General features: G+C 45.8%; 1 protein-coding gene across 5 annotated transcripts in view; it reads right to left on the reverse strand.

The window, feature by feature from the left end:
- CUL2 (cullin 2) overlaps positions 1 to 23,328 on the reverse strand; it is a 160,854-nt gene that overhangs the window by 75,509 nt on the left and 62,017 nt on the right. For all 5 annotated transcript variants that reach the window (XM_059655987.1, XM_059656004.1, XM_059655980.1 and 2 more), the window contains one exon: positions 21,529 to 21,611. In XM_059655987.1, the coding sequence (XP_059511970.1) occupies positions 21,529 to 21,611 (83 nt within the window). The remainder of the gene's footprint in view (positions 1 to 21,528; positions 21,612 to 23,328) is intronic.

The following is a 23,328-nucleotide window of genomic DNA, read 5'->3' on the forward strand; positions in this document are numbered from 1 at the left end:
GGGCAGCGGGGACCCACAGCTGCAGCGGCCCCGCGATCGTGGGCTCCGCTTTAGGCCCAGGCAAGGAGCCCCTAGCTCCTGGGACTGCCAGCTTCGACCGTGCCCAGCTCCCATCGCTGGCTCCACCCCTACTTCCTGCTATCACTGGCCAGGGCGGAAAAGGCACCTGATTCTCCGATCATGGCTGGGGGGCAGGGCAAAGGCGGCACCAGGGCCGCCTTTGCCCTGCCCCCCAGCTCTTAGGTCCCCGCTGGGTTTCGGATCACTGTCAGTGTCAGGGGGCTTCTTCCTGCTTTCCCTTTCGCCTCCCTGCATTGTGCCTACATATGCAAATTAACCGCCATCTTGTTGGCAGTTAACTGCCAATCTTAGTTGGTAGTTAACTGCCAATCTTAGTTGGCAGTTAATTTGCATATAGCCCTGATTAGCCAATGAAAAGGGTATCGTCGTACGCCAATTACCATTTTTCTCTTTTATTAGTGTAGATAGCCAAGATATGGAAGCAACCTAACTGCCCATCAATGGATGACTGAATAAGAAGTTGTGGTAGGCCCTGACCAGTTTGGCTCAGTGGATAGAGCATCAGCCTGCGAACTGAAGGGTCCCAGGTTCTATTCCGGTCAAAGGCATGTACCTTGGTTGCGGGCACATCCTGAGTAGGGGGTGTGCGGGAGGCAGCTGATCGATGTTTCTCTCTCATCAATGTTTCTAACTCTCTATCCCTCTCCCTTCCTCTCTGTAAAAAATCAAAATATATTTTTTTAAAAAAGAAGTTGTGGTAGGAAATACTACTTGGCCATAAAAAAAGGAAATCTTAACATTTGAAACAATATGGATGGACCTAGAGGGTATTTATACTAAGTGAGATAAGTCAGACAAAAAAAGAAAAATACCATGTGATTCCACATATATGTGGAATTTAAAGAACAAAATAAACTAACAGAACAGAAACAGAATCATAGACACAGAGAACAAACTGATCATTGCCAGATGGAAGGGGGTTAGGGCGTAAGTGAAAAAGGGCAGGGATTCAGAGACTTGACTTGAGGTGGTGAACACACAATAAAATACAGTGTACAGATGGTACATGGTAGAATTGTGCACCTGAAACCTATATAATTTTGTTAACCTGTGTCACCCCAATAATAAATTCAATAAAAAGGAAAAACAGGGGAGGAAGGTATTAAGTACTACAAATTGACAATTACAAAGCAGTCATAGGTATGTAAAGTACAGTTAAAGGAAAATAGTCAATAATATTGTAATAACTATGTATGATGCCAGGTAGGTATTAGACTTATCAGAGGATCACTTTGTAAAGTATATGAAATGTCTAACTACTATGCTATATACCTAAACTAATCCTATATAATAAAAGCCTAATATGCAAATCCGACGGCGGAATGACTGGTCATTATGACACACACTGACCACCAGGGACAGACGCTCAACCCAGGAGCTGTCCCCTGGTGGTCAGTGCACTCCCACGGGGGGAGTGCCACTCAACCAGAAGCCCTGAGCCAGGCTCACAGCTGGTGAGTGCAGCAGTGGTGGCAAGAGCCTCTCCCACCTCCACAGCAATACTAAGGATGTCCGACTGATGGCCTTCCATCAGTCAGACATCCCCTGAGGGCTCCTGAACTACTAGAGGGTGCAGGCTGGGCTGAGATACGCCCCCCACAAGTGCATGATTTTCATGCACTAGGCCTCTAGTATAAAATAATATTGAATATCAACTATAACTTAAAAAAAGAAGAAAAAAATAAATTCTCACAGAGTAGAAGAGACAAGACACACAGGACAGTTAAATGCAATGTAGTGACTTGGACTGATTCCTGGGACAAAATAATTACATCAGAGAAAAATCTGGGAAAATGCAAGTCTGTCATTTAGTTCATTGTATTACACTAATGTTCACAAACATACCTTGGGTTATAAGATGGTGATAGTAGAGAAGCAGAGTGAAGGAGTGCAGAGACCCTCTGTACTAGTTTTGCAATTCTTCTATAAATCTAAAGTTACTTCAAGTAGAAAATGACTTTCCAACAATTTTGAAAAAATAATTCACAACAGATTTAAGAAGAAATATAAATTTGACTAGTCTTAACACTATTGAAAAACCTGCAGCAGTGTTAAAGATACTAATTTTTTTTTAACCTTCTTACAAAGAACCCCTAGGTCCAGGTGGTTTGGAAGGGGATTTTACTAAACATAAAAAAATTGATCATTCAAATTTCATACAAAGTCTTTTATTTAAAAGAAAAAGAGAAAACAGGCCCTAATACAGCCTATAACAGTGGTCGGCAAACTGGCCCCTTGAGTGTGGCTCTTCCACAAAATACCACATGTGAGCAAGCACGTACAGTGTGATTGAAACTTCATGGCCCATGCCATGGGGCCAAAGAGCCACATGTGGCTCGCGAGCCGCGGTTTGCCAACCACTGGCCTATAATTATAAGCCTGATACCAAACTCAAAGACATTATGAAAAAGAATATTACAGGCTCTCCTATTCATAAATAGAGGTGCATAACTGTAAATAAAACCAGAAGCCTGGTGCACGAATTCGTGCATGGGTGGGATATCTCTGGGTGGCCTGCAGGGAGTGGGCCAAAATCCACAGTCCAACACCGCCTGCAGCTACTACCTGCCACTCCCACTCATCCCTGCCCCACTGTGCCTGCTGCAGGCTTGTGCCCAATCAATCCCGATCAGGAGAGGCTCGCACTGTCGCAGCAGTGCTCTCCAGCTATGAGCCCTGCGTCTGGCACCTTCCCAAGGGGAGTGGCCTGCGGGATCGGGCTGAAACCGGTTCTCCAACATCCCTCAAGGCTTCCCGGATTGTGAGAGGGTGCAGGCCAGGCTGAGGGACACCACCGGTGCACAATCGGGCTGGGGAGGGACTGCGGGAGGGCTCCAGGGCATGTCCAGCCCATCTCGCTCAATCCTGATCGGCCGGACCCGAGCAGCAGGCTAACCTACTGGTCGGAGCATCTGCCCCCTGGTGGTCAGTGCACGTCATAACGAGCGGTTGAGCAGCCTTAGCATATCATTAGCATATTATGCTTTGATTGGTTGTTCGGTTGTTCTACCGTTGGTCTATTTGCATATTACCCTTTTATTATATATGATATTTGCCAATAAAATGCAACAGTGGGTAAAAATTATAATAGACAAACACCAACCTGGCTAAGAGAAGAAGCCTGATACTAAGGAGAAGAAACCTGATACTAAGCTGAAGAAACCTGAAGCCAAGAAGACTGATGCTGGCAGCAAGGTTAAGGCGCCTAAGAAGGGGAAGCCCCACTGCCGCTGAAACCTCATCCTCATCAGAGGAATTGGCAGATATTCCCGGTTGGCTATGTATCCCCGAAAGGCCATGTATAAGAGGAAGTACTCGGCAGCTAAACCCAGGATTGAAAAAAAAAGAAGAAAGTTCTTGCTACTGTCACAAAACCAGTTGGTGGCGACAAGAATAGTGGTACACGAGTGGTTACACTACGCAAAATTCCTAAATATAATCCTACTGAAGATGTGCCTCGAAAGCTGTTGAGCCATGGCAAGAAACCCTTCAGTCAGCATGTGAGGAAATTGTGGGCCAGCATCACTCCTGGGATGATTGTGATCATTCTCACCAGGCACCACAGAGGCAAGAGGGTGGTTTTCCTGAAGCAGCTTAGCAGTGGCTTGCTACTTGTGACTGGACCTCTGTCCCTTAATTGAGTTCCTCTGCGTAAAACACACCAGAAATGTGTCATCATCACCTCCACCAAAATTGATATCAGTGATGTGAAAATCCCCAAACATCTCACTGATGCTTAATTCAAGAAGAAGCTGTGCAAGCCCAGACACCAGGAGGGCGAGATCTTTGACACAGAGAAAGAGAAATATGAGGTGACAGAACAGCACAAGGTTAACCAGAAGGCTGTGGACTCATAAATTCTGCCAAAAATAAAAGCTGTTCCTCAGCTCCAGGGCTACCACCACTCTGTTTTCTCTCACCAATGGGCTTTATCCTCACAAACTGGTGTTCTGAATTTCTTATAAGAAACCGCGTAAATAAATTAAAAAATAGAAACCAAACTGGGTTTTATCTCAAGTATGTAAAGATAATCTAATATAACCCTAACCGGTTTGGCTCAGTGGATAGAGAGTCGGCCTGCGTACTCAAGGGTCCCAGGTTCGATTCTGGCCAAGGGCATGTGCCTTGGTTGCGGGCATGTCCCCAGTGGGGAGTGTGCGGGAGGCAGCTGATCGATGTTTCTAACTCCCTATTCCTCTCTCTTCCTCTCTGTAAAAAATCAATGAAATGTAATTTAAAAAAAAGATAATCTAATATTACAATACCTGCAAACATAATTGACCATATTGACTAAGAGGGGAAAAAACAATCACTCAATAGCAATATAAGTCATTTTCTAAATATTCAACACCAGAACCAAGATGGCAGCATAGGTAAGCACCTGTACTTGCTGCCTCTCACAACCACATCAAAACTCCAACTAAAATACAGAACAAATATCATACAGAACCACAGGAAAGCTGGTTGAGTGGAAGTTATACAACTAGAAGGAAAGAAAAAAGTGCACTGAAACTGGTAGGCGGTGAGGAGGTACAGAAGTACGGAGGTACAGAGTCGCGCGCATGACAGGCTGGCAACTGGGTGCACTGTGGAGGGAGATACAAGCTCCCGATTGCTCTGAACTCCAGTTCCAGGCGAGACTCTGGGGACCCAGATTCATATGAGGAGAAAGTGGACTGTCTGGCATCTGGCTGGAATGCAAGGGAAGCTTTCTCTCAGAGGTGTTCGCAGTGATCATCGTTCCTGCACAGGGCTGCGGGACACAGAGACCCTGGGACCTCTCCAGGGAAGGGCTGACTAGCAACCATTGCTGTTTGTTCTGCCCTGGTGATTCACTGAGACCCCGCACCACCCAATTTACAACCCCACCCAAGCTGTGCACAGAGGACTTTGCATATGAATGGCCTGGCCTTTTGCAACCTAAAACCTAACAAACTGCACCTGGGTCAGAGGACTACAAAGCTTCCAAAAGGCCTAAGACCCTGCAATAGCAGCCTATATTGCTTCACAGCCGGGCCTCATCTGGGCACTTCCAAACTCCAAACAAAGAGGATAAATCTGCAGATCTCTCTGTAGCTCCTGCTGGGTGGTCTCAGGCAGTGGCTGGCTTTGCACATCCTTGGGGATCCAAGAGACAGTATACCCAGTGGTCAGTGTGAGACGATATAAATTGCAACTCCTCACATCCATAAGAGACACACTCAAAGGGAATACTCAGTGAGCACCAAAGCCCCACTAAAGCAAGTCCCGCCCCATAAGGGTATCTCTAGCACAGCAGTTCTCCCATTGTAGACACAGCTGGTCCTCACAGCCAATTGGCCTAGAGGTCAATTCCTCCCAGTGATACCAACAGCAATCAAAGCTTAACTACAACAAGACTGTGCACACAGCCCACAAAGGGGTGCACCAAGAGTGTCCACCTCAGGTAATTGGGGAGGCTGAGCCACTGGGCCCTATAGGACACCTAGCACACAAGGCCACTCTATCAACAAAGGAAAGCAACCAAAATGCAGAGACAAAGAAACAGGTCACAAATGACAGAAATGGAGGAAAGCAAACTACTGGATATAGAGTTCAAAACCACGGTTTTAAGATTACTCAAGAATCTTCTAGAAATCTCTGAGAAATATAATGAGACCCTCAAGGATATGAAAAAGGACCAACTAGAAATTAAGCATACACTGACTGAAATAAAGAATAATATACAGAGATACAACAGCAGACTAGAGAATCCCAAGAATCAAGTCAAAGATTTGAAATACAAAGAAGCAAAAAACACCCAACCAGAAAAGCAAAAAGAAAAAAGAATCCAAAAATATGAAGATAGTGTAAGGACCCTCTGGGACAACTTCAACATCTGAATTATGAGGGTGCCAGAAGAAGAAGAGAGAGCAAGATACTGAAAACCTATTTGAAGAAATAATGACAGAAAACTTCCCCTACCTGGTGAAAAAAATAGACTTACAAGTCCAGGAAGTGCAGAGAACCCCAAACAAAAGGAATCCAAAGAGGACCACACCAAGACATATCATAATTAAAATGCCAAGAGCAAAAGACAAAGAGAGAATCTTAAAAGCAGCAAGAGAAAAACAGTTACCTACAAAGGAGTACCCATAAAACTGTCAGCTGATTTCTCAACAGAAACTATGGAAGCCAGAAGGGTGTGGCAAGAAATATTCAAAGTGATGAATAGCATTACCTACAACCAAAATTACTCTACCAAGCAAAGCTATCATTCAGAATTGAAGATCAGATAAAGAGTTTCACAGACAAGAAAAAGCTAAAGGAGTTCATCACCACCAAACCAGTATTATATGAAATGCTGAAGGGTATCCTTTAAGAAGAGGAAGAAGAAGAAAAAGGTAAAGATAAAAATTATGAACAACAAAGTGACAATAAATACATATCTATCAATAAGTGAATCTAAAAATCAAGTGAATAAAAAATCTGATGAACAGAATAAACTGGTGAATACAACAGAATCAGGGGCATAGAAAGGGAGTGGACTGACAATTCTCGGGGGAAAGGGGTGTGAGGGTTGCAAGAAGAGACTGGACAAAAATCTTACACCTATGGACGAGGACAGTGGTGGGGGGGTTTAAGGGTGTGGGGTGGGAACCAGGGGGAGGGGAGCTATGGGGAGAAAAAAGAGGAACTGTAATAATCTGAACAATGAAGATTTATTAAAAGATATAAAATAAAAATTCAACACCAATTCTAATTAATTTCATCATTCTGATAAAGAATATCTATTTAAAAACTAGCAAAATCATCACCTTAAATGGAAAAATGTTATACATGTAAACTTTAAAATAAAAAATGACCATGCTCTTCGTCTCAGTACTCCTGTGCCTTTTCCTTTCTCCTCTTCTCTCTCTAAGAAATGTTGCCTTTGGCTTTCTCTCTCCTAAGAACCAAGGGCTTTTCATTTGCCTCTGTACCTTGTTTCCTGAGCCTATGCAACCCAGCTGGCTCACTTCAACTATCTCTGTAATGTTCTAAATAAACTTTCTCTTATAATTTGAACAAAATAAAAATAAAATAAAATCAGAATGAGACAAAGATTCTCATTACCCAACACTTCTCTTCAATATTGCTTTGGGGTCTTAGAAAATGAGATGTGTGTACAGATGTGCACGTGCACACACACAGATTATTCAAGCTTACACAGAAAGCACAAAAATGTGCATAAATTATTAGAAATTATAGAATATCACAAGGTTGCTGAATACCAGATTTATACACGAGTCAGTTGTAGTTCTAAAACTAGCAGAAAACAAATAAAAGAGATAAAACTTTTGGAATAACATCAAAGAATACCAAGTATCTCTAAACAAATCTAACAAAAGCCTTCAGGACCTTTATAGATAAAGTTATAAAAACTTTCTGAGAAATTAAAGAAGGCACAATAAACAGATAGATATACTAGGTTCCTGGATAGAAAGATTTAATACTGTGAAGATATAAATTCTCTCCAAACTAATTTAAAGATTCAATTCCATTTCAAACCCACAGGAAAAAAAAATTTTTAAGGTAATTTACAATCACCTCTAAAAAGGTGACTATATATGTAAAAAGTGCAAAAGAACACTCAGAACACTTTTGGCTTATGGAGGGCAATCTTGTCTTACCAGATAGCAAGGCTTATTACTAGTAAGGTACTAGAGCAGTGATGGCGAACCTTTGAGCTTGGCGTGTCAGCATTTTGAAAAACCCTAACTTAACTCTGGTGCCGTGTCACATATAGAAATTTTTTGATATTTACAATCATAGTAAAACAAAGACTTATATTTATTTTATATATTTAAATGCCATTTAACAGAGAAAAATCAACCAAAACAATGAGTTCGGGTGTCACCTCTGATACGGGTGTCATAGGTTTGCCATCACTGTACTAGAGGCTCAACACACGAAATTTGTGGGTGGGTACAGTCCCTAGGCCTGGCCTGCAATCAGGGCCATCTTCCCTGGCTGCCTGCAGCTGGCCCTGCTCCCCACCGCCACCCATCCCCGTTTCCCAATTCGCATTCAGGTGATTGCAGCCTGCCGGGCGGGGAAAGGAACTGAGAGGTTAGCCATTCCGCCCATTCACTGGCCCCGAACCCCGGTTCCCTGTCCACCATCGGGCGATTGGAGCCTGACAGCCAGGGAAAGGGAGTGAGAGGTCAGCCATTCCCACCCGCTTGCCAGCCCCACCCCCACCATGGGTTGCCTTCTGTGCATGAGGCGACTGGTGGAGCAGGGGCCTTGGCCTGGTGCCACCTACGTTCCCCACCACCCACTCCTGGTTCCCCATTAGCCACTGGGCAATTGGAGCCTGCCGGCTGGGGAAAAGACCAAGAGGTAGTCAGTGCACTTCATAGTGACTGGTCGAGCGGTCGTTCTGGTCATTCCGCCATTAGGGTAAATTTTCATATTACCCTTTCATTATATAGGACTAGAGGCCCCGTGCACAAAAATTTGTGCACTCGGGGGGGTCACTCAGCCAGGCCTGTACCCTCTCTCAGTCTGGGACCCCTCTGGGACCACCTGCTGGCTTAGGCCCGCTCACCGGGAGACTGGGCCTAAGGTGGCAGTCAGACATCCCTCTGGCAGCCCGGGAGCCCTCGGGGGATGTCCAGTTGCCAGGCCTAAGCTGCAGTCGGACAACCTTAGCGCTGCTGAGGAGGCGGGAGAGGCTTCCACCACCACCACTGTACTGGCAGCCGTCAGCCTGGCTTGTGGCTGAGCAGAGCTCCCCCTATGGGAGTGCACTGACCACCAGGGGGCAGCTCCTGCATTGAGCATCTGCCCCCTGGTGGTCAGTGTGTGTCATAGTGACCAGTGATTCCCAGTCGCTCTGCTGTTAGGGTCAATTTGCATATTACTTTTTTATTATATAGGATAGAGGCCTGGTGCATGGGTGGGGGCCAGCTGGTTTGCCCTGAAGGGTGCCCCGGATCAGGTTAGGGGACCTGCTGGGGTGCCTCGCCAGCCTGGGTAAGGGGCTGAGGGCCGTTTTCAGCCTAGCCACACCCCCTTCAGGGTGGGGGTCCCCTCTGGAGTGCCTGGCCAACCTGGGTGAGGGGCTGAGGTCCATTTTCAGGCTGGCCATACCCCCTTCAGGGAGGAGGGTCCTGGTGGGGTGACTGGCCAGTCTGGGTGAGGGGTGAGCCATCAGCCATCTGGGATTTATTTATCTTCTAGAATTGAAACTTTGTTGCCTTGAGCGGAGGCCACAGCTGGCCAGGGCAGGCAGGAAGCTTGGCTTCCGCCATCACCGGGACAACCAAGCCTCCTGCTTGCTCCAGCTCCGTGGCTGCCGGCGCCATCTTGGTTGGGGTAATTTGCATACAGTCACTCTAATTGGCTGGTGGGCATGACTTGGGGCATGGCAGAGGTGCAGTCAATTTGCATGTTTCTCTTTTATTAGATTAGATAGAGGCCTGCTGCACAGGTGGGGGCCGGTCAGCCTGTCCTGATTGGGACCCTGGATCAGGGTGGGGTTCCCTGCTGGGGGGCAGGGCCAGCTGGGGTGAGGGGCCACGGGCAGTTTGCCAGCTGGCCACGTCCCATCATTGGGATGGGGGTCCCCGCTGGGGGCAGGGCCAGCCGGGATGAGGTGCAGTTTGCCGGCCAACCCCACCCCCGATCGTGGTGGGGGTACCCGCTGGGGGGCGGGACAGGCTGGGGTGAGGAGCCGCGATCGTTCTGGTCTCTGGTCGTTCTGGTCTCTGGTCGTTCTGGTCGTTCTACCGTTTTGGTCACAGGGCTTTTATTATATAGGATAATAATAAACATAGTGATGATTGATAAACTAACAAACTGAACAGAAAAGAGCCTGAAATGGAGCCATACTTCTAGGGAACTTTGGTATCTGTATGATATTAGATAAGCGGGGAAAGTAAAGAATTTAAAATATGGCTCTGTGAAGTTACAAATATTTTTTTCATTTGTCATTTAACTCTTGCCATTGTTTATGATGTTCACATGCAAACAAAAAGAGTGTGCTTAAGTCATGAGTGTCTTGCTACTGAGTTATAGTTTAAGAATGAATAAAAACTTTAACAAGTATTTTTATGCTCTATCATCTTCCTAAAGGAACATAGAGATCCCCCCGCCCCAAAGGATGAAAGCCACTATACTTAAATAAACAAATATTAAAGTACAACCAAACTATTATCAGTAGTTATAAGGAGAGAAAAGGAAGTTTAGGTAAAAGAATATTGAAATAGCCACATTTTATGAGTTGTTTAAACTTTTAAAAATCATTTTTATACTTTGAAATAATTACAGACTCACAGTAAAATTGCAAAAATCTAGAGCAACCCTGTGTATGCTTCACCCAGTTTCTTCAATAGTAACATTTTAAAAATACATTTATTTATTTCAGAGAGAAAGGAAGAGGGAGAGATAGAAAGAAACATCAATGATGAGAGAATCGTTGATCAGCTGCCTCCTGCATGCCCCACACTGGGGATGAAGCCTGCAATACGGGCATGTGCCCTAACCAGGAATCACGCCGTGGCCTTCTGGTTCATAGGTTGATTCTCAACCACTGAGACATGTAGGCCGGGCTCCAGTGCAATGGTAACATTTTACGTAAGTGTGGTACAATGTAAGACCAAGACCAAAAAGAAAGAAAGAAAAAAAAACCCCAAGAAATGAACATTGGTACAATATATAGACTTATTCAGATTTTTCCAGTTTTTTGGTTTGTTTGGGTTTTTTTGTTAATCCTCAACACAGAATATTTTTTCCACTTATTTTTAGAGAGTGGAAGGGAGGAATGGATAGAGGAAAGAAAGAAGGGGAGAGGGAGGTAGAGAAAGAAATATCAATGGGAGAGAGACACATTGATTGGTTGCCTCCCCCACGCACCCTGACCGGGCAGGTATGAACCTGCAACCCAGGTGCATGCCCTTAACCGGGAGTGGAACTCTCAACCCGTTTGTGGATGGGCCAACGCTTTAACCATTTCACAACATCAGTCAGGGCTCACCAATTTTTATATACAATCACTTGTGTTCATTTGAGTGTGCGTAGTTCTATGCAATTTTATCACAGGTCTAGATTCATGTCAACACCACCAAGATATAACACTGTTTTACCACCATAAAGGAACTACCACTTTGTCGTCTCACATCAACCACTGAACTGTAACTTTTAAGACTAAGTATGTTTTAGTCCTCACTTGAGGATATGTTTTTATTGATTTTTAGAGAGAAAGGGGGACAGAGAGAGGGAAAGAGGGGGAGAGGTAGAGAGAGAAAGAGAAACCCACATGCATACCAACCATAACCTAGGGATGTACCCTGACTGGGAATTGAATCCACAACCTTTTGGTATATGGGATGACACTCCAACCAACCGAGCCACCTTGCAAGGACAAGAATATATTTTTAAGTCTTCTTAATATTTATGTAATCAAAAAATCTAAATGTAAAACAGGAAACACTCCAATAAAAGCTTGATAGAATAAGTGCAGGGAAAACTGCTTAGCAAGTGTAGAACAGTACTTCATAATTGGTGATCTGGACTACAGGCATAAATATAATCTAGGAGCTATGTGAATATAGAGGTTCCCCTAGTAACCTAGACATCTAGGCTTTCAAAAAGATCCCCAAATGTATGTATGTATGTATGCATGTATGTGTAAGAGTGTACATAATATCTCTATAGACATAAAATCTACATATATATGTATCTGTAAGAGTGTACGTAATAGCTATATACATAAAAGCCTAAGCAACTGTTACAACGGAATGACCAGAAAGACTGGTCACTATGTCGCACACTGACCACCAGGGAGCAGATGCTCGATGCAGGAGCTGTCTCCATCCCGGAGGCCCCGATCACCATGGGGCCTGCCGGCCAACCTACCTCCCAGTGTTTCCCAATGGCCGGCAGATCGCCAGATCGGGGCCAGGCCCCTGGGCTGGCACAGGGAACTGGGGGTGGGTGATGGCGGACACAGCCCCTTTCCCAGGGGGGCCGGCAGCCAACCTCTTGGGGTCCTCCCCGTGTCCCACCCCCCAGCCAGCAGGCCCCAATCGCCTGATCAGGGCCTGCCAGCCAAACTCCCATTCCCTCCATCCCGATCAGCAGGTCCTGACCACCTGATCAGGGCTGGGCCCTAGGCTGGGACAGGGAACTGGGGGTGGGTGGTGACGGACACGGGTGGCAAGAGAAGGAGGAGGGGGGAAGCGGGTAGGTGGGAAACTGCATGGTGGCAGTGCGTGGGCAGTAAGGGAAGGAAGAGGCAGGGAGGCAAAGAACCATGCGGTGGCAGCGCAAAGGCGGCAAGGGAAGGAGGAAGTGGGAGGCAGGGAACTTCGAGGTGATAGCACGTGGGCGGTGAGGGAAGGAGGAGGCAGGGAGGCAAGAGGTGGGGAACCTGATCGGCCCTGTTCGCCAGCCAGGCTTAGGGACCCTGCCCAAGCACGAATTTCGTACACTAGGCCTCTAGTATATGTATACAGATATGTGTATGTACATACATGTATGTGCAAACATACAATCTTAACACATTGTATGCGGGAAACGTGTTTACACGTTTTACGTATTTATACGTTCTAACAGTGTAGTAGAGCGCGGGACACGTATTAATACGTTCTTTATAGACTAGCGGTAGAATGCGGGTAACGTATAAATACGTAAACTGAAGTTATCTTAATTTTACTGAACGTTGCCATTTGCGCAAAAAATTAGCAAAAATGGCCCGCGCCACCTGTTAGCGCGCGATAAAAACTACCCGCAAACAATGTATTAAATACATAGAAAATTTGTTGGAATAAACACTTAAAATCTTTAATAGTGATTTCCTTTGAACAACAGACGTGAAGGTACTGGGAGAAAAGTAAAAGACCTTTTAGTTATTTTTTTAAAATTTCTGTATATTTTTACTTTTCTGCAACCAGCATATATGATTTATAGAAATATAATGCTTTGAAATATTCCCCATGCAAGCTTGAGTAACAGCGGCCAGATCTGAGAAACCACTAGTGCATAGTAATGTTATTTAGACACTTATACAAAATATTTAGGAACTCAGGAATGAGTATGGGTAAATGAATTATAAATAAGTTAACAGGAAATAAAATTTGCAATAAATTCCCTCTGATAGATCGGAAAAGACTTTATTCTCTAAGTCTGGTGGAGCTTTTTCCACAAAGAAGTTATAGGTACAATTAAAAAAAAATCCTTGTTAGAAGCAGCATCATGAGATAAACTTAAGCAAACTATTTTTAATAATCCTATATAAAAAAGAGCTAATATGAAAATGGTAGTCACACCTTCACGCCGTCGTGCCGGGGCCGGGGGACCTGAGGCTGGGCTGGGGTACCTGAGGCCACACCTTCCGCCCCAGCACTGGGGGACCTGTGGCCAGGCCAGGGTACCTGAGGCTGCAGCCTCCGCCCCAACACCAGGCCAGGAGACCTGAGGCTGCACCACCTGCCTGGCAGGGCTTGACAGGGGTGGGGCTGGCCAGGTCTGGGTATCACGTGATTTCAAGGTGCACTGGGTCCCGCGGTGCGTCCCAGACTCTGACAGGAGGGAGATTTTCATATATATTTTACTAATTTCCTTTCATCTCTGACACTTCTATTATAGAGAAAGGGCAAATAGCAATAATAAAATACTAGTAGACCGGTGCACGAAATTTGTGCACAGGGCGGGGAGGGGGGGTCCCTCAGGCTGAAATAATAGCACTATCAACAGCTAGATCTGATTTATCTTAAACTAGTGGCCAGGTGCACAAAATTCATGCACATTAAAAGGGGATTAATAAGAGGAAATATTTTAATATTGCTATTTGTGAGGATTATATGGGATAATGCATGTAAAGCTCTTAGAAAAATGCTCGAAACATAGTTCCCTGGTGTAATTTTTATTATTATTAAGCCTTAAGTTTCCTTAGCTGTAAAATGTGTAATAATGTCAATCTACTAGACTACACTAACAGAATGAGAAATAGAATATTAGTAAAGCATGTCAAACAATACTTTAATGGAAGTCGATTATAACAACACAACTAAGTCAGCTTGGTCTGACATCTCTTACCATATTATCTCTGTCTTTTCCAGAATTAATCCTATCTAATAAAAGAGAAACATGGTAATTAGCGTACAACCGCTACCCTTCCCATTGGCTAATCAGGGCGATATGCAAATTAACTGCCAGCCAAGATGGCGGCTGGCAGCCAGGCAGCTGGAAGCGAACATAAGGCTTGCTTGCTTCAGTGACGGAGGACTCCAATGTTCCCCGACTGCCACTGCCGGCCTCTGAGCTGCAACTCTAAGCAACTATGTTACAAATATGGAAGCTAGACAAAACCCCAGAAACCTGCTTTAGTCGCCGGGCTTCAGACAGCAGGATAGCAACATTGTTTCAAATACAGAAGGTAAACAAAGGCCAGAAACCTGCTTTCAGCAGTGGAGGCCTAAGAGCTGGAGCCTCAGAGCTAAAGCTGGCCCAGAATAAAAAAAAAAAAAAAAAAAAAGGAGCGGTTGGGAGCTTCAGTCACCCGCCAGCCTGAAAACAGCCCTCAGCCCCTCAACCAGACTGGCCAGGTGCCCCAGTGAGGACCCCCACCCTGATCCAGGACACCCTTCAGGGCAAACCAGCCAGCCCCCACCCATGCACCAGGCCTCTATCCTATATAGTAAAAGGGTAATATGCCTCCCAGCACCAGGATCAGTAGAGCCGCGAGGCCTCCCAGCACCGGGATCAGCGTGACAGGGGGCAGCGCCCAAACTCCATGATTGCCCTGCAGCTCTGTGTGTGACAGGGGGCGGGGCCACAACCTCCCTATCGGCCCTGCTCTGTTCGTGACAGGGGAATGCGCCCCAACCCCCTGATCAGCCCTGCTCTGTGCCTGATAGGGGGAAGCTCCCCAACCCCGATTGCCCTGCAGCTCTGTGTGTGACAGGCTGCGGTGCCCCAACCCCCTGTTCGGCCCCTGCTCTGTGTGTGACAGGGTGCAGCGCCCCAACCCACCCCCCCCGCCACGGGCCCTGCTCTGTGTGTGACGGGGTAGAGCCATAACCTCCCCATCGGCCCTACCCTGAGTGTGACAGGGTGCGGTGCCCCAACCCCCTGCTCTGTGTGTGACAGGGGGCGGTGCCCAACTCCCCTATCGGCCCAACTCTGTGAGTGACAGGGTACGGAGCCCCAACCCTCCTGATGGGCCCTGCTCTGTGAGTGACGGGGGCAGCGCCCCAACCCCGATTGGCCCTGCTCTGTGCGTGACAGGGGGTGGTGCCGCAACCTCCCCATCAACCCTGCCTTGAGTGTGACGGAGTCGGTGCCCCAACCCCCCAATCAGCCCTACCCTGAGTGTGACTGGGGGTGGCATCGCAACCTCCCGATCCGCCCTGCTCTGTGCATGACGGGGCGGCGCCCCAACTCCCCAATCGCCCCTGCTCTGAGCCCGACCAGGGGCTGCACCTAGGGATTGGGTCTGCCCTCTGCCACCCGGGAGCAGGCCTAAGCCAGCAGGTCGTTATCTCCCGAGGGGTCCCAGACTGCGAAAGAGCACAGGCTGGGCTGAGGGACTCCCCCTTCCCCCCGAGTGCACATATTTTTGTGCACCAGGCCTCTAGTGTAGTATATAGTTCTATTATTTTTCTTACACATTTTTTTCTTAATTCAGACAGGTCAGGAGAGAGATAGAAACATCTATCAACACTAATAAAAGAGAAAAATGGTAATTGGCGTACGAGTTACACTTTTCATTGTCTAATCAGGGCTATATGCAAATTAACTGCCAACTAAGATTGGCAGTTAACTGCCAACAAGATGGCGGTTAATTTGCATATGTAGGCACAATGCAGGGAGGCGAAAGGGAAAACAGGAAGAAGCCCCCTGCCACTGACAGTGATTGGAAACCCAGGGGGGAGCTAAGAGCTGGGGGGCAGGGCCGCCTTTGCCCTGACCCCCAGCCATGATCGGAGAATCAGGTGCCTTTTCCGCCCTGGCCAGTGATAGCAGGAAGTAGGGGTGGAGCCAGCGATGGGAGCTGAGCACGGGTCGAAGCTGGCAGTCCCGGGAGCTAGGGGTCCCTTGCCTGGGCCTAAAGCGAAGCCCACGATCATGGGGCCGCTGCAGCTGTGGGTCCCCGCTGCCTGGGCCGGACGCCTAGGCCAGAGGCGTCAGGCCTGGGCAAGGGGCTGATCCTGCGATTGGAGGGTGATGGGGGTCAACGCCTGAGGGCTCCCAGTATGTGAGAGGGGGCAGGCTGGGCTGAGGGACACTCCCCCCCCACACACACACCCAGTGCATGAATTTCATGCACCGGGCCCCTAGTATATATATAAAAAACCAGTGTCTGTGATGATCGTGATGACCAAACAACCAGTCACCATGAGGTGCATTGAGCACCTTTCGGTCCCACTCCCCAGCCTGCAAGCAGGGTAGGGTGAGACTGGGGACTGGCAAGCGGGCAGAATAGCTGACCTATTGGTCTCTGCCCCTGGCCCGCAAGCTCCAATGGATCAGTGATGCTGAACGGGGGAATCGGGGAGGGTGGCGGGAGGACCGAGCTGGCTGTCAGGTCATTGGGATCACCAGCTCATTCTCGGCTGCTCAGGGATTCAGGTCTGTGGGAAAGCAGGCACTGGTGAATTCACCTCTATGCGTGTGCGCCGAGCCGGCCACTGATGGAACACGCTGCCCGCTCGGAGCCACTTGGAGCTGCTCACGCCGGGGTGAGTGGGTCACGGGCACACCCCACAGCTTCTGTCAGCGCTTCAAGCCCCAGCAGCAGTGGTGACGGCAGCAGCGGCGGCCCCGAGTGAGCAGCGCATTCCATCAGCGGCCAGCCTGGTGCACACGCATTGGAGGTGAAGTCGCCGGTGCCTGCTTTCCCTTAGGCCTGAGCTCCTGAGCAGCCGGAGATGAGCTAGTGACCCCAACGGCCTGACAGCCTGGCAGCAGATGAGGCGTTTGGCCTGGGGACTGGCGAACGGACAGAAGATGGCCCTGATTGCAAGAGGCTAGGCACTAGGGACCCTACCCGCACGATTTTGTGTGCTGTGCCTCTAGTCAATGATAAGAGAGAATCATCAATGGGCTGCCAGATGCATGTTCCCTACTGGGGATTGAGCCAGCAACCCAGACATGTACCCTGACCAGCAATCAACCTATGACCTCCTGGTTAATAGGTCAATACTCAACCATTGACCCACACCGGCCGAGCTAGATTTTCTTTAATTTTTCATCAAATTAATTTCTAAATGAAAAAAATGGCAGCAGAATAAGTGGATGATGCATAGACAAGCTCCCAGAAACAACTGAAATTACTACTAAAATACAGAAAAACTTCCTGAATAATCAACGGCAGACTTGAAAGACAACATACATTTGGCTCAATGGATAGAGTGTCGGCCTGAGGATTGAAGGGTCCCAGGTTTTATTCCAGTCAAGGGCATGTATACAATGAGGTATCATCTCACACCTGTCAGAATGGCTATCATCAGCAAAGCAAACAAATGACAAGTGCTGGAGAGGATGTGGAGAAAAATGAACCCTCCTGCACTGTTGGTGGGAATGTAGACTGGTGCAGCCACTGTGGAGAACAGTATGGAGTTTCCTCAAAAAATTAAAAATAAACTCCCATTTGACCCAGTAATCCCACTTCTAGGACTATATCCCAAGAAATCAGAAACACCAATCAGAAAGGATATATGCACCACTATGTTCATAGCAACACAATTTATAATAGCTAAGATTTGGAAACAGCCTAAGTGCCCATCAGCAGATGAGTGGATTTAAAAAATGTGGTACATCTATAGAGCGGAATACTATGCTGCTGTAAAAAACAAAGAACTCACCATTTGCAATAGCATGGATGAACCTGCAGAGCATTATGCTAAGCGAAATAAGCCAGTCAGAGAAAGTTAAGTATCACATGATCTCACTCATTTGTGGAATATAATGAACAACATAAACTGATGAGCAAAAACAGAGACAGAGAAGCACTGATCAGACCATCAAACCTCAGAGGGATGGTAGGGGAGGGTGGGGGTAAGGGGGGAGAGCAACAAAAGGACTTGTATGCATGCACATAAGCATAACCAATGGACACAAACACCAGGGGGGTGAGGGTATGAGCAGGGGAGTGGGGGCACAAGGAGATGGTAAGGACACGCTTTTAATGCCTTAATAAATAAAGAGGGGGGGGGGAGGAAACTAAGGAGAAAATAAACAAATGGAACTACATCAAAATAAAAAGCTTCTGCATAGCAAAAGAAACCATCCACAAAACAAAAAGGGAACCCTCTGCATGGGAGGACATATTTGGCAATGATACATCTGATAAAGGTTAATATCCAAAATATATAAGGAACTCATGCAACTTAACAAAAGGAAGACAAACAATCTAATTTAAAAATGGAAACCTGAAATACTAATCAGAAAGAATGTATGCACCCTATGTTCATAGCAGCACAATTTACAATAGCTAAGATCTGCAAAGAGCCCAAGTGCCCATCAGTAGATGAGTGGATAAATAAGCTGTGGTACATTTATATCATGGAATACTATGCAGCAATAAGAAAGAAGAATCTCTTACCCTTTGAGACAACATGGAGGGACCTGGAGATATCATGCTAGGTGATATAAGTCAGTCAGAGAAAGACAAATATCACATGATCTCGCTCTTATGTGGAATCTAAGTAGCAAAATAAAGTGATGAATGGAGTGGATCCAGAGACATGGAAGCATGAAACAGAGTGTGGAATCGGGGGAGGGTGGATGGGTGGGAAGTAATCAACCAAGAATCTTGCATGCATATAGGCATGGACCATGCCACAGACAATGGGGTGGCGAGGGCCTGGGGCGGAGGCAGGCTGGAGGGGTGAATGCGGAGAATAAGGCAACATATGTAATACTTTCAACAATAAAGAAGTATTTTTAAAAAAGCTTTAGACATACCTGGGGGTTAATGAAAAAAAAATTAATTTCTAACAGGCTAACAATCACAACTATGAAAAATTTACTAGAGTGAAATACTATTATATTAAAAGAGACATTTCATAAAAGTACATTTAGAAAATAACAATCTTTTCATTATACTTTTTATGTAAAATAGCTGAATTCCAAGTCCAGAAAAGCATTAGTCATTTCTTAGCAAAAGAAATATTAGAACCTACAAATCTTGTTGGGAGTGTTCTTTTAATCATAGTTTAGCAGTGAAAAGAGAAGTAAAGATGTTCCACTCCATTGCTTCACTGCTGCCTTTTTCTGATTCTCGCTGTGTTCGGAAACAATGGAATCACTAAAAGGTTAAGTAACAATTTTTGAAAACCAATTTACTAATTGCTGCCATTTACTTAGTATTTGTTATTAACATTAAATTTTAAAATATTGTCTTATTCTTTTTGTGGCTTGCTTTTTATTAATCCCTTATTTCTTACTAGGAGCCTCTCACATGAAAAACTCTACATTTGGTTCCTCTTAAAGAAAGCAGATTCACTAGAAAACAATATAAACAACAAAAAAATAGAAACAGACTCACAGATACAAAGAGCAGACTGATGGTTGCCAGAAGGAGAGGGGTTTGGGGGATGGATAAAAAAGATGAAGGGATTAACAAGTACAGATTGGCTGTTAAAAAATAGTCACAGGCATGTAAAGTACAGCATAGGGAATCCTATATAATAAAAGTAATATGCTAATGTCCAATCGTCCGTTCAACCACTCAAAGCGTAATACGCTGATATGCTAAGGCTGCTCAGCCGCTCGCTATGACGTGCACTGACTAACAGGGGGCAGTCGACCAGTAGCTATAACATGCACTGACCATCAAGGAGCAGTCAACTGGTCAACCAGTGGCTCTGACATGCACTGACCACCAGGGGGGAGACACTCTGACCGGTAGGTTAGCTTGCTGCTGTGGTCTGGCTGATTGGGACCGAGCAAGACAGGCCGGACATGCCCTGGAGCCTTCCCACAGTCCCTCCCTGGCTGGCCAAACTCCCATGTCCCTCTCTAGCCCTGATCGTGCACTGTTGGGGTGCCTTGGCCTGGCCTGTGCCCTCTCGCAATCTGGGACCTCTCGGGGGATGTCGGAGAGCCAGTTTTGGCCTGATCACGCAGGCAAGGCCGAGGGATCCCACTGGTGCATGAATTCGTGCACCAGGCCTCTAGTCCTATATAATAAAAGCCTAATAGGCAAATTGACCGAACAGCGGAATGACTGGTTGCTATGACACACACTGACCACCAGGGGGCAGACGCTCTACACAGGAACTGCCCCCAGCCCGCAGGCCCCAAGCCAGCCAAGAGGGGACTGGCGGCAGCCGGCAAGCAGGCAGGCAGGAGGGGCCAGCTGGCGAGAGGGCCGGCACTGCCCCCCAGTCACCCCCCCAGTCGCCTCCCACAGAGGGAGGTGACTGTTGGTGGTGGGGGAAGGGGGCAGGTGCCAGCAGGGGTACTCCGATCACTGGTGGCCCCACAGATCGGCCCTGATCGCCAGCCAGGCCTAGGGACCCTACTCAGGCACGACTTTTGTGCAACGGGCTTCTAGTATAGTCAATAATATTGTAATAACTATGTATGGTGCCAGGTGAGTACTGGAAATATCAGGGGAACTCTGTAAAAAATATATGATTGCCTAACCATTATGCATAGACCTGAAACTAATACAAAATAATAGACTATAAACTATAATTTAATTAAAAAAATTTAAAAATTAAATTTTTAAAAAAAGAGAGAAACAAAAAAGAAAGAAGATTCCAATAGAGTGGTCATTATCACACTGCAATTCACTGGTCTAAGTAATTCCTATAAACATTAGTTCCAGTAACCTGAAATGTATTATATACACATCTGCATAACTGACTTTTAGTGCTTTTGCTTCTCCAAAGTGGATTTAGTTTTTCTGATTTTCCAAAGATTAGTAAGAATATTTTAAGCCAGAGCTGACCCAAGGATATGCAATTCTGAACTCCATAGAAAAACTTTGTCCCAAACTCAATTCACATAGCAGTTAGGTAAAGAGTCAATCACTCTGGGCCATGAGAAGAATGGGAAGCTATTTTTCCCATAAATCTGCCAGACAGTAACAGGCAAGTTACAGGTTTAACACTGAGGCTAAGAGATAAGCAACTAACTAGAATAATCTGCTTTCTTGAATAGGTTATCCTCATCAGGCTTTAAACTGAAATAATACATTCAAACAACTCAGCACTCCCTGTAAAGCCCAAGAGGTTTCAGAACTGAAAAGCAGTAAGGGATTTACTTCCCTCAGGGACTTATTTATTTTACTAAGCATGTTTACGCTATAAGTAAAGACCAAAGACTTGCCCCAAAAATTAACAACAATTTTAAGCATTGGCATTAAGATGAAAAGTGAGGCTCATTACAATAAAATGAGACCTATGTCTTGTCAAGAGCCAAGCAACTTTTAAAAAATATCAAACAGCAAATTAGAACTGACTCAAGAAGGTAAATGTCAGAACTCACTTTTTGATTTCTCGGAGCAGCATTCGGATAAGGATGGTCTGAAGCGGTTCAACCATTAATTTCCTCCACATATCCAATGCTAGCTGCCAGAAAAAATAAAAACCATCAAAGGCTGAATTACTTAGTATTTCTTTGTAACATTTGTGTAAGACTTATAAAAAATATCTAGCAAAAGAAGTATTTATAATTAATATTTCAAAATTCAAATGAAAATTTAATAAACATAAGGAAAATTAATGTCTAATTTTAAATGACATATCAGACTTGTACAAAGAACAGAATAAAGGTTTTTTTGATTAGCTGGAAATTTTACAGAAATAATTGATGTTTATAAAAGCTTATTTGATTATTAAATGCTCAGTATTATAAAGGGGCTATAGATGCCAAGATTGTAACAACCAAAGGAGTTACACTGAATAAAATAATGTAATTTCCCAAACATAAAAGGATAAGTCAACTTAAAGGATAATAAAATAAAATAAACCTGTATTTACCACCCAGGTTATGAAATACGACTTCACCATTACCATTGCCCCAAATGTACTCCTACTTCCCCCGCAGACGTTTTTCCTATCCTGAATCTTGTGTTGTGCTCGCTTCGGCAGCACATATACTAAAACTGAATCTTGTGTTAAATCATTCCCTTGATTACAATTGGACCAAATGTGTAAGTAGCCCTATATAGTATTTTTGAAGTTGACCATTTCTGACCTTGCTAACGAAATCACACTGTATACTTTCTATGTATGGTTTTTAAAATTTTTAACTATTACTGAAATCCATCTAAATTGAAAGACACAGCTATATAGTTCAATCATTGACATTGCTACATAGTATCCTATTGCATAAATACACCATGGTATATTTTTCCTTTTTATTGCTCATGACATATGTTTGTGATTCCAGTTTTGCTATTTGAGAAAAATGCTGCTATTCTTGTATACTAGTGGCACGGTGCACGAAACTCATTCACATTAAAAGGGGATTAATAAGAAGAAATATTTTAATATTATTTGCCCTTTCTCTATAATAGAAGTGTCAGAGATGAAAGAAAATTAGTAAAGTGTATATAAAAATCTTCCTCCTGTCAAGAGTCTGGGACACACCATGGGACCCAGAATCAAGTCCCCGCCCACCCACATGTGCCTCAAAATCGCGCAAGACCCAGCCCCGGCCGCCCCCCCCCCCCCGCCCAAATTGAGCTAGACCCAGACCCAGCCAGTTCCACCCTTATCAAGCCCCGCTGGGCGGGGAGCGCAGCCTCAGGTGCCCTGGCCCAGTGCCAGGGTGGGGAACATGGCCTGAGGTCCCCCGGCCTGGCGCCAGGGCTGGGGGCACGGCCTGAGGTCCCCGTCAAGCCCTGCCAGGTGGGGGACACAGCCTGAAGTCCCCTGTCAAGCTCCATGGGGTTGGGGGTGCAGCCTCAGGTCCCTGCAGATTGCTCATCAAGGCTCGTTACAGGAACTCAGCCTCCGTTGTGGATGCAACCATCTTGTTACGAAAACCCCGCCTTCTCTGTGGATGAAGCCATCTTGTGTTACGGAAACCCCCACCTCCACTGTGGGTGCCACCATCTTTGTGGCAGAGTGATGGTAAATTTGCATATTCCCTCTTTATTATATAGGATATTTTCTGGTGAACATAAGCAAAAAGTTCTCGGATATACACCTATGATTGGAGATGCTGCACTATAGGGTTAGGGACATATACAGCTTTACTCAGTCAAGCCAAATGGTTTTCCAATACTCACACTAGAGGCCTGATGCACAAAATTCACGCAAGAGTAGGCCTTCCTTCCCC

Source organism: Myotis daubentonii, chromosome 1 (genome assembly GCF_963259705.1).
Source record: "Myotis daubentonii chromosome 1, mMyoDau2.1, whole genome shotgun sequence".
In the NCBI taxonomy this organism is placed as follows: domain Eukaryota; kingdom Metazoa; phylum Chordata; class Mammalia; order Chiroptera; family Vespertilionidae; genus Myotis; species Myotis daubentonii.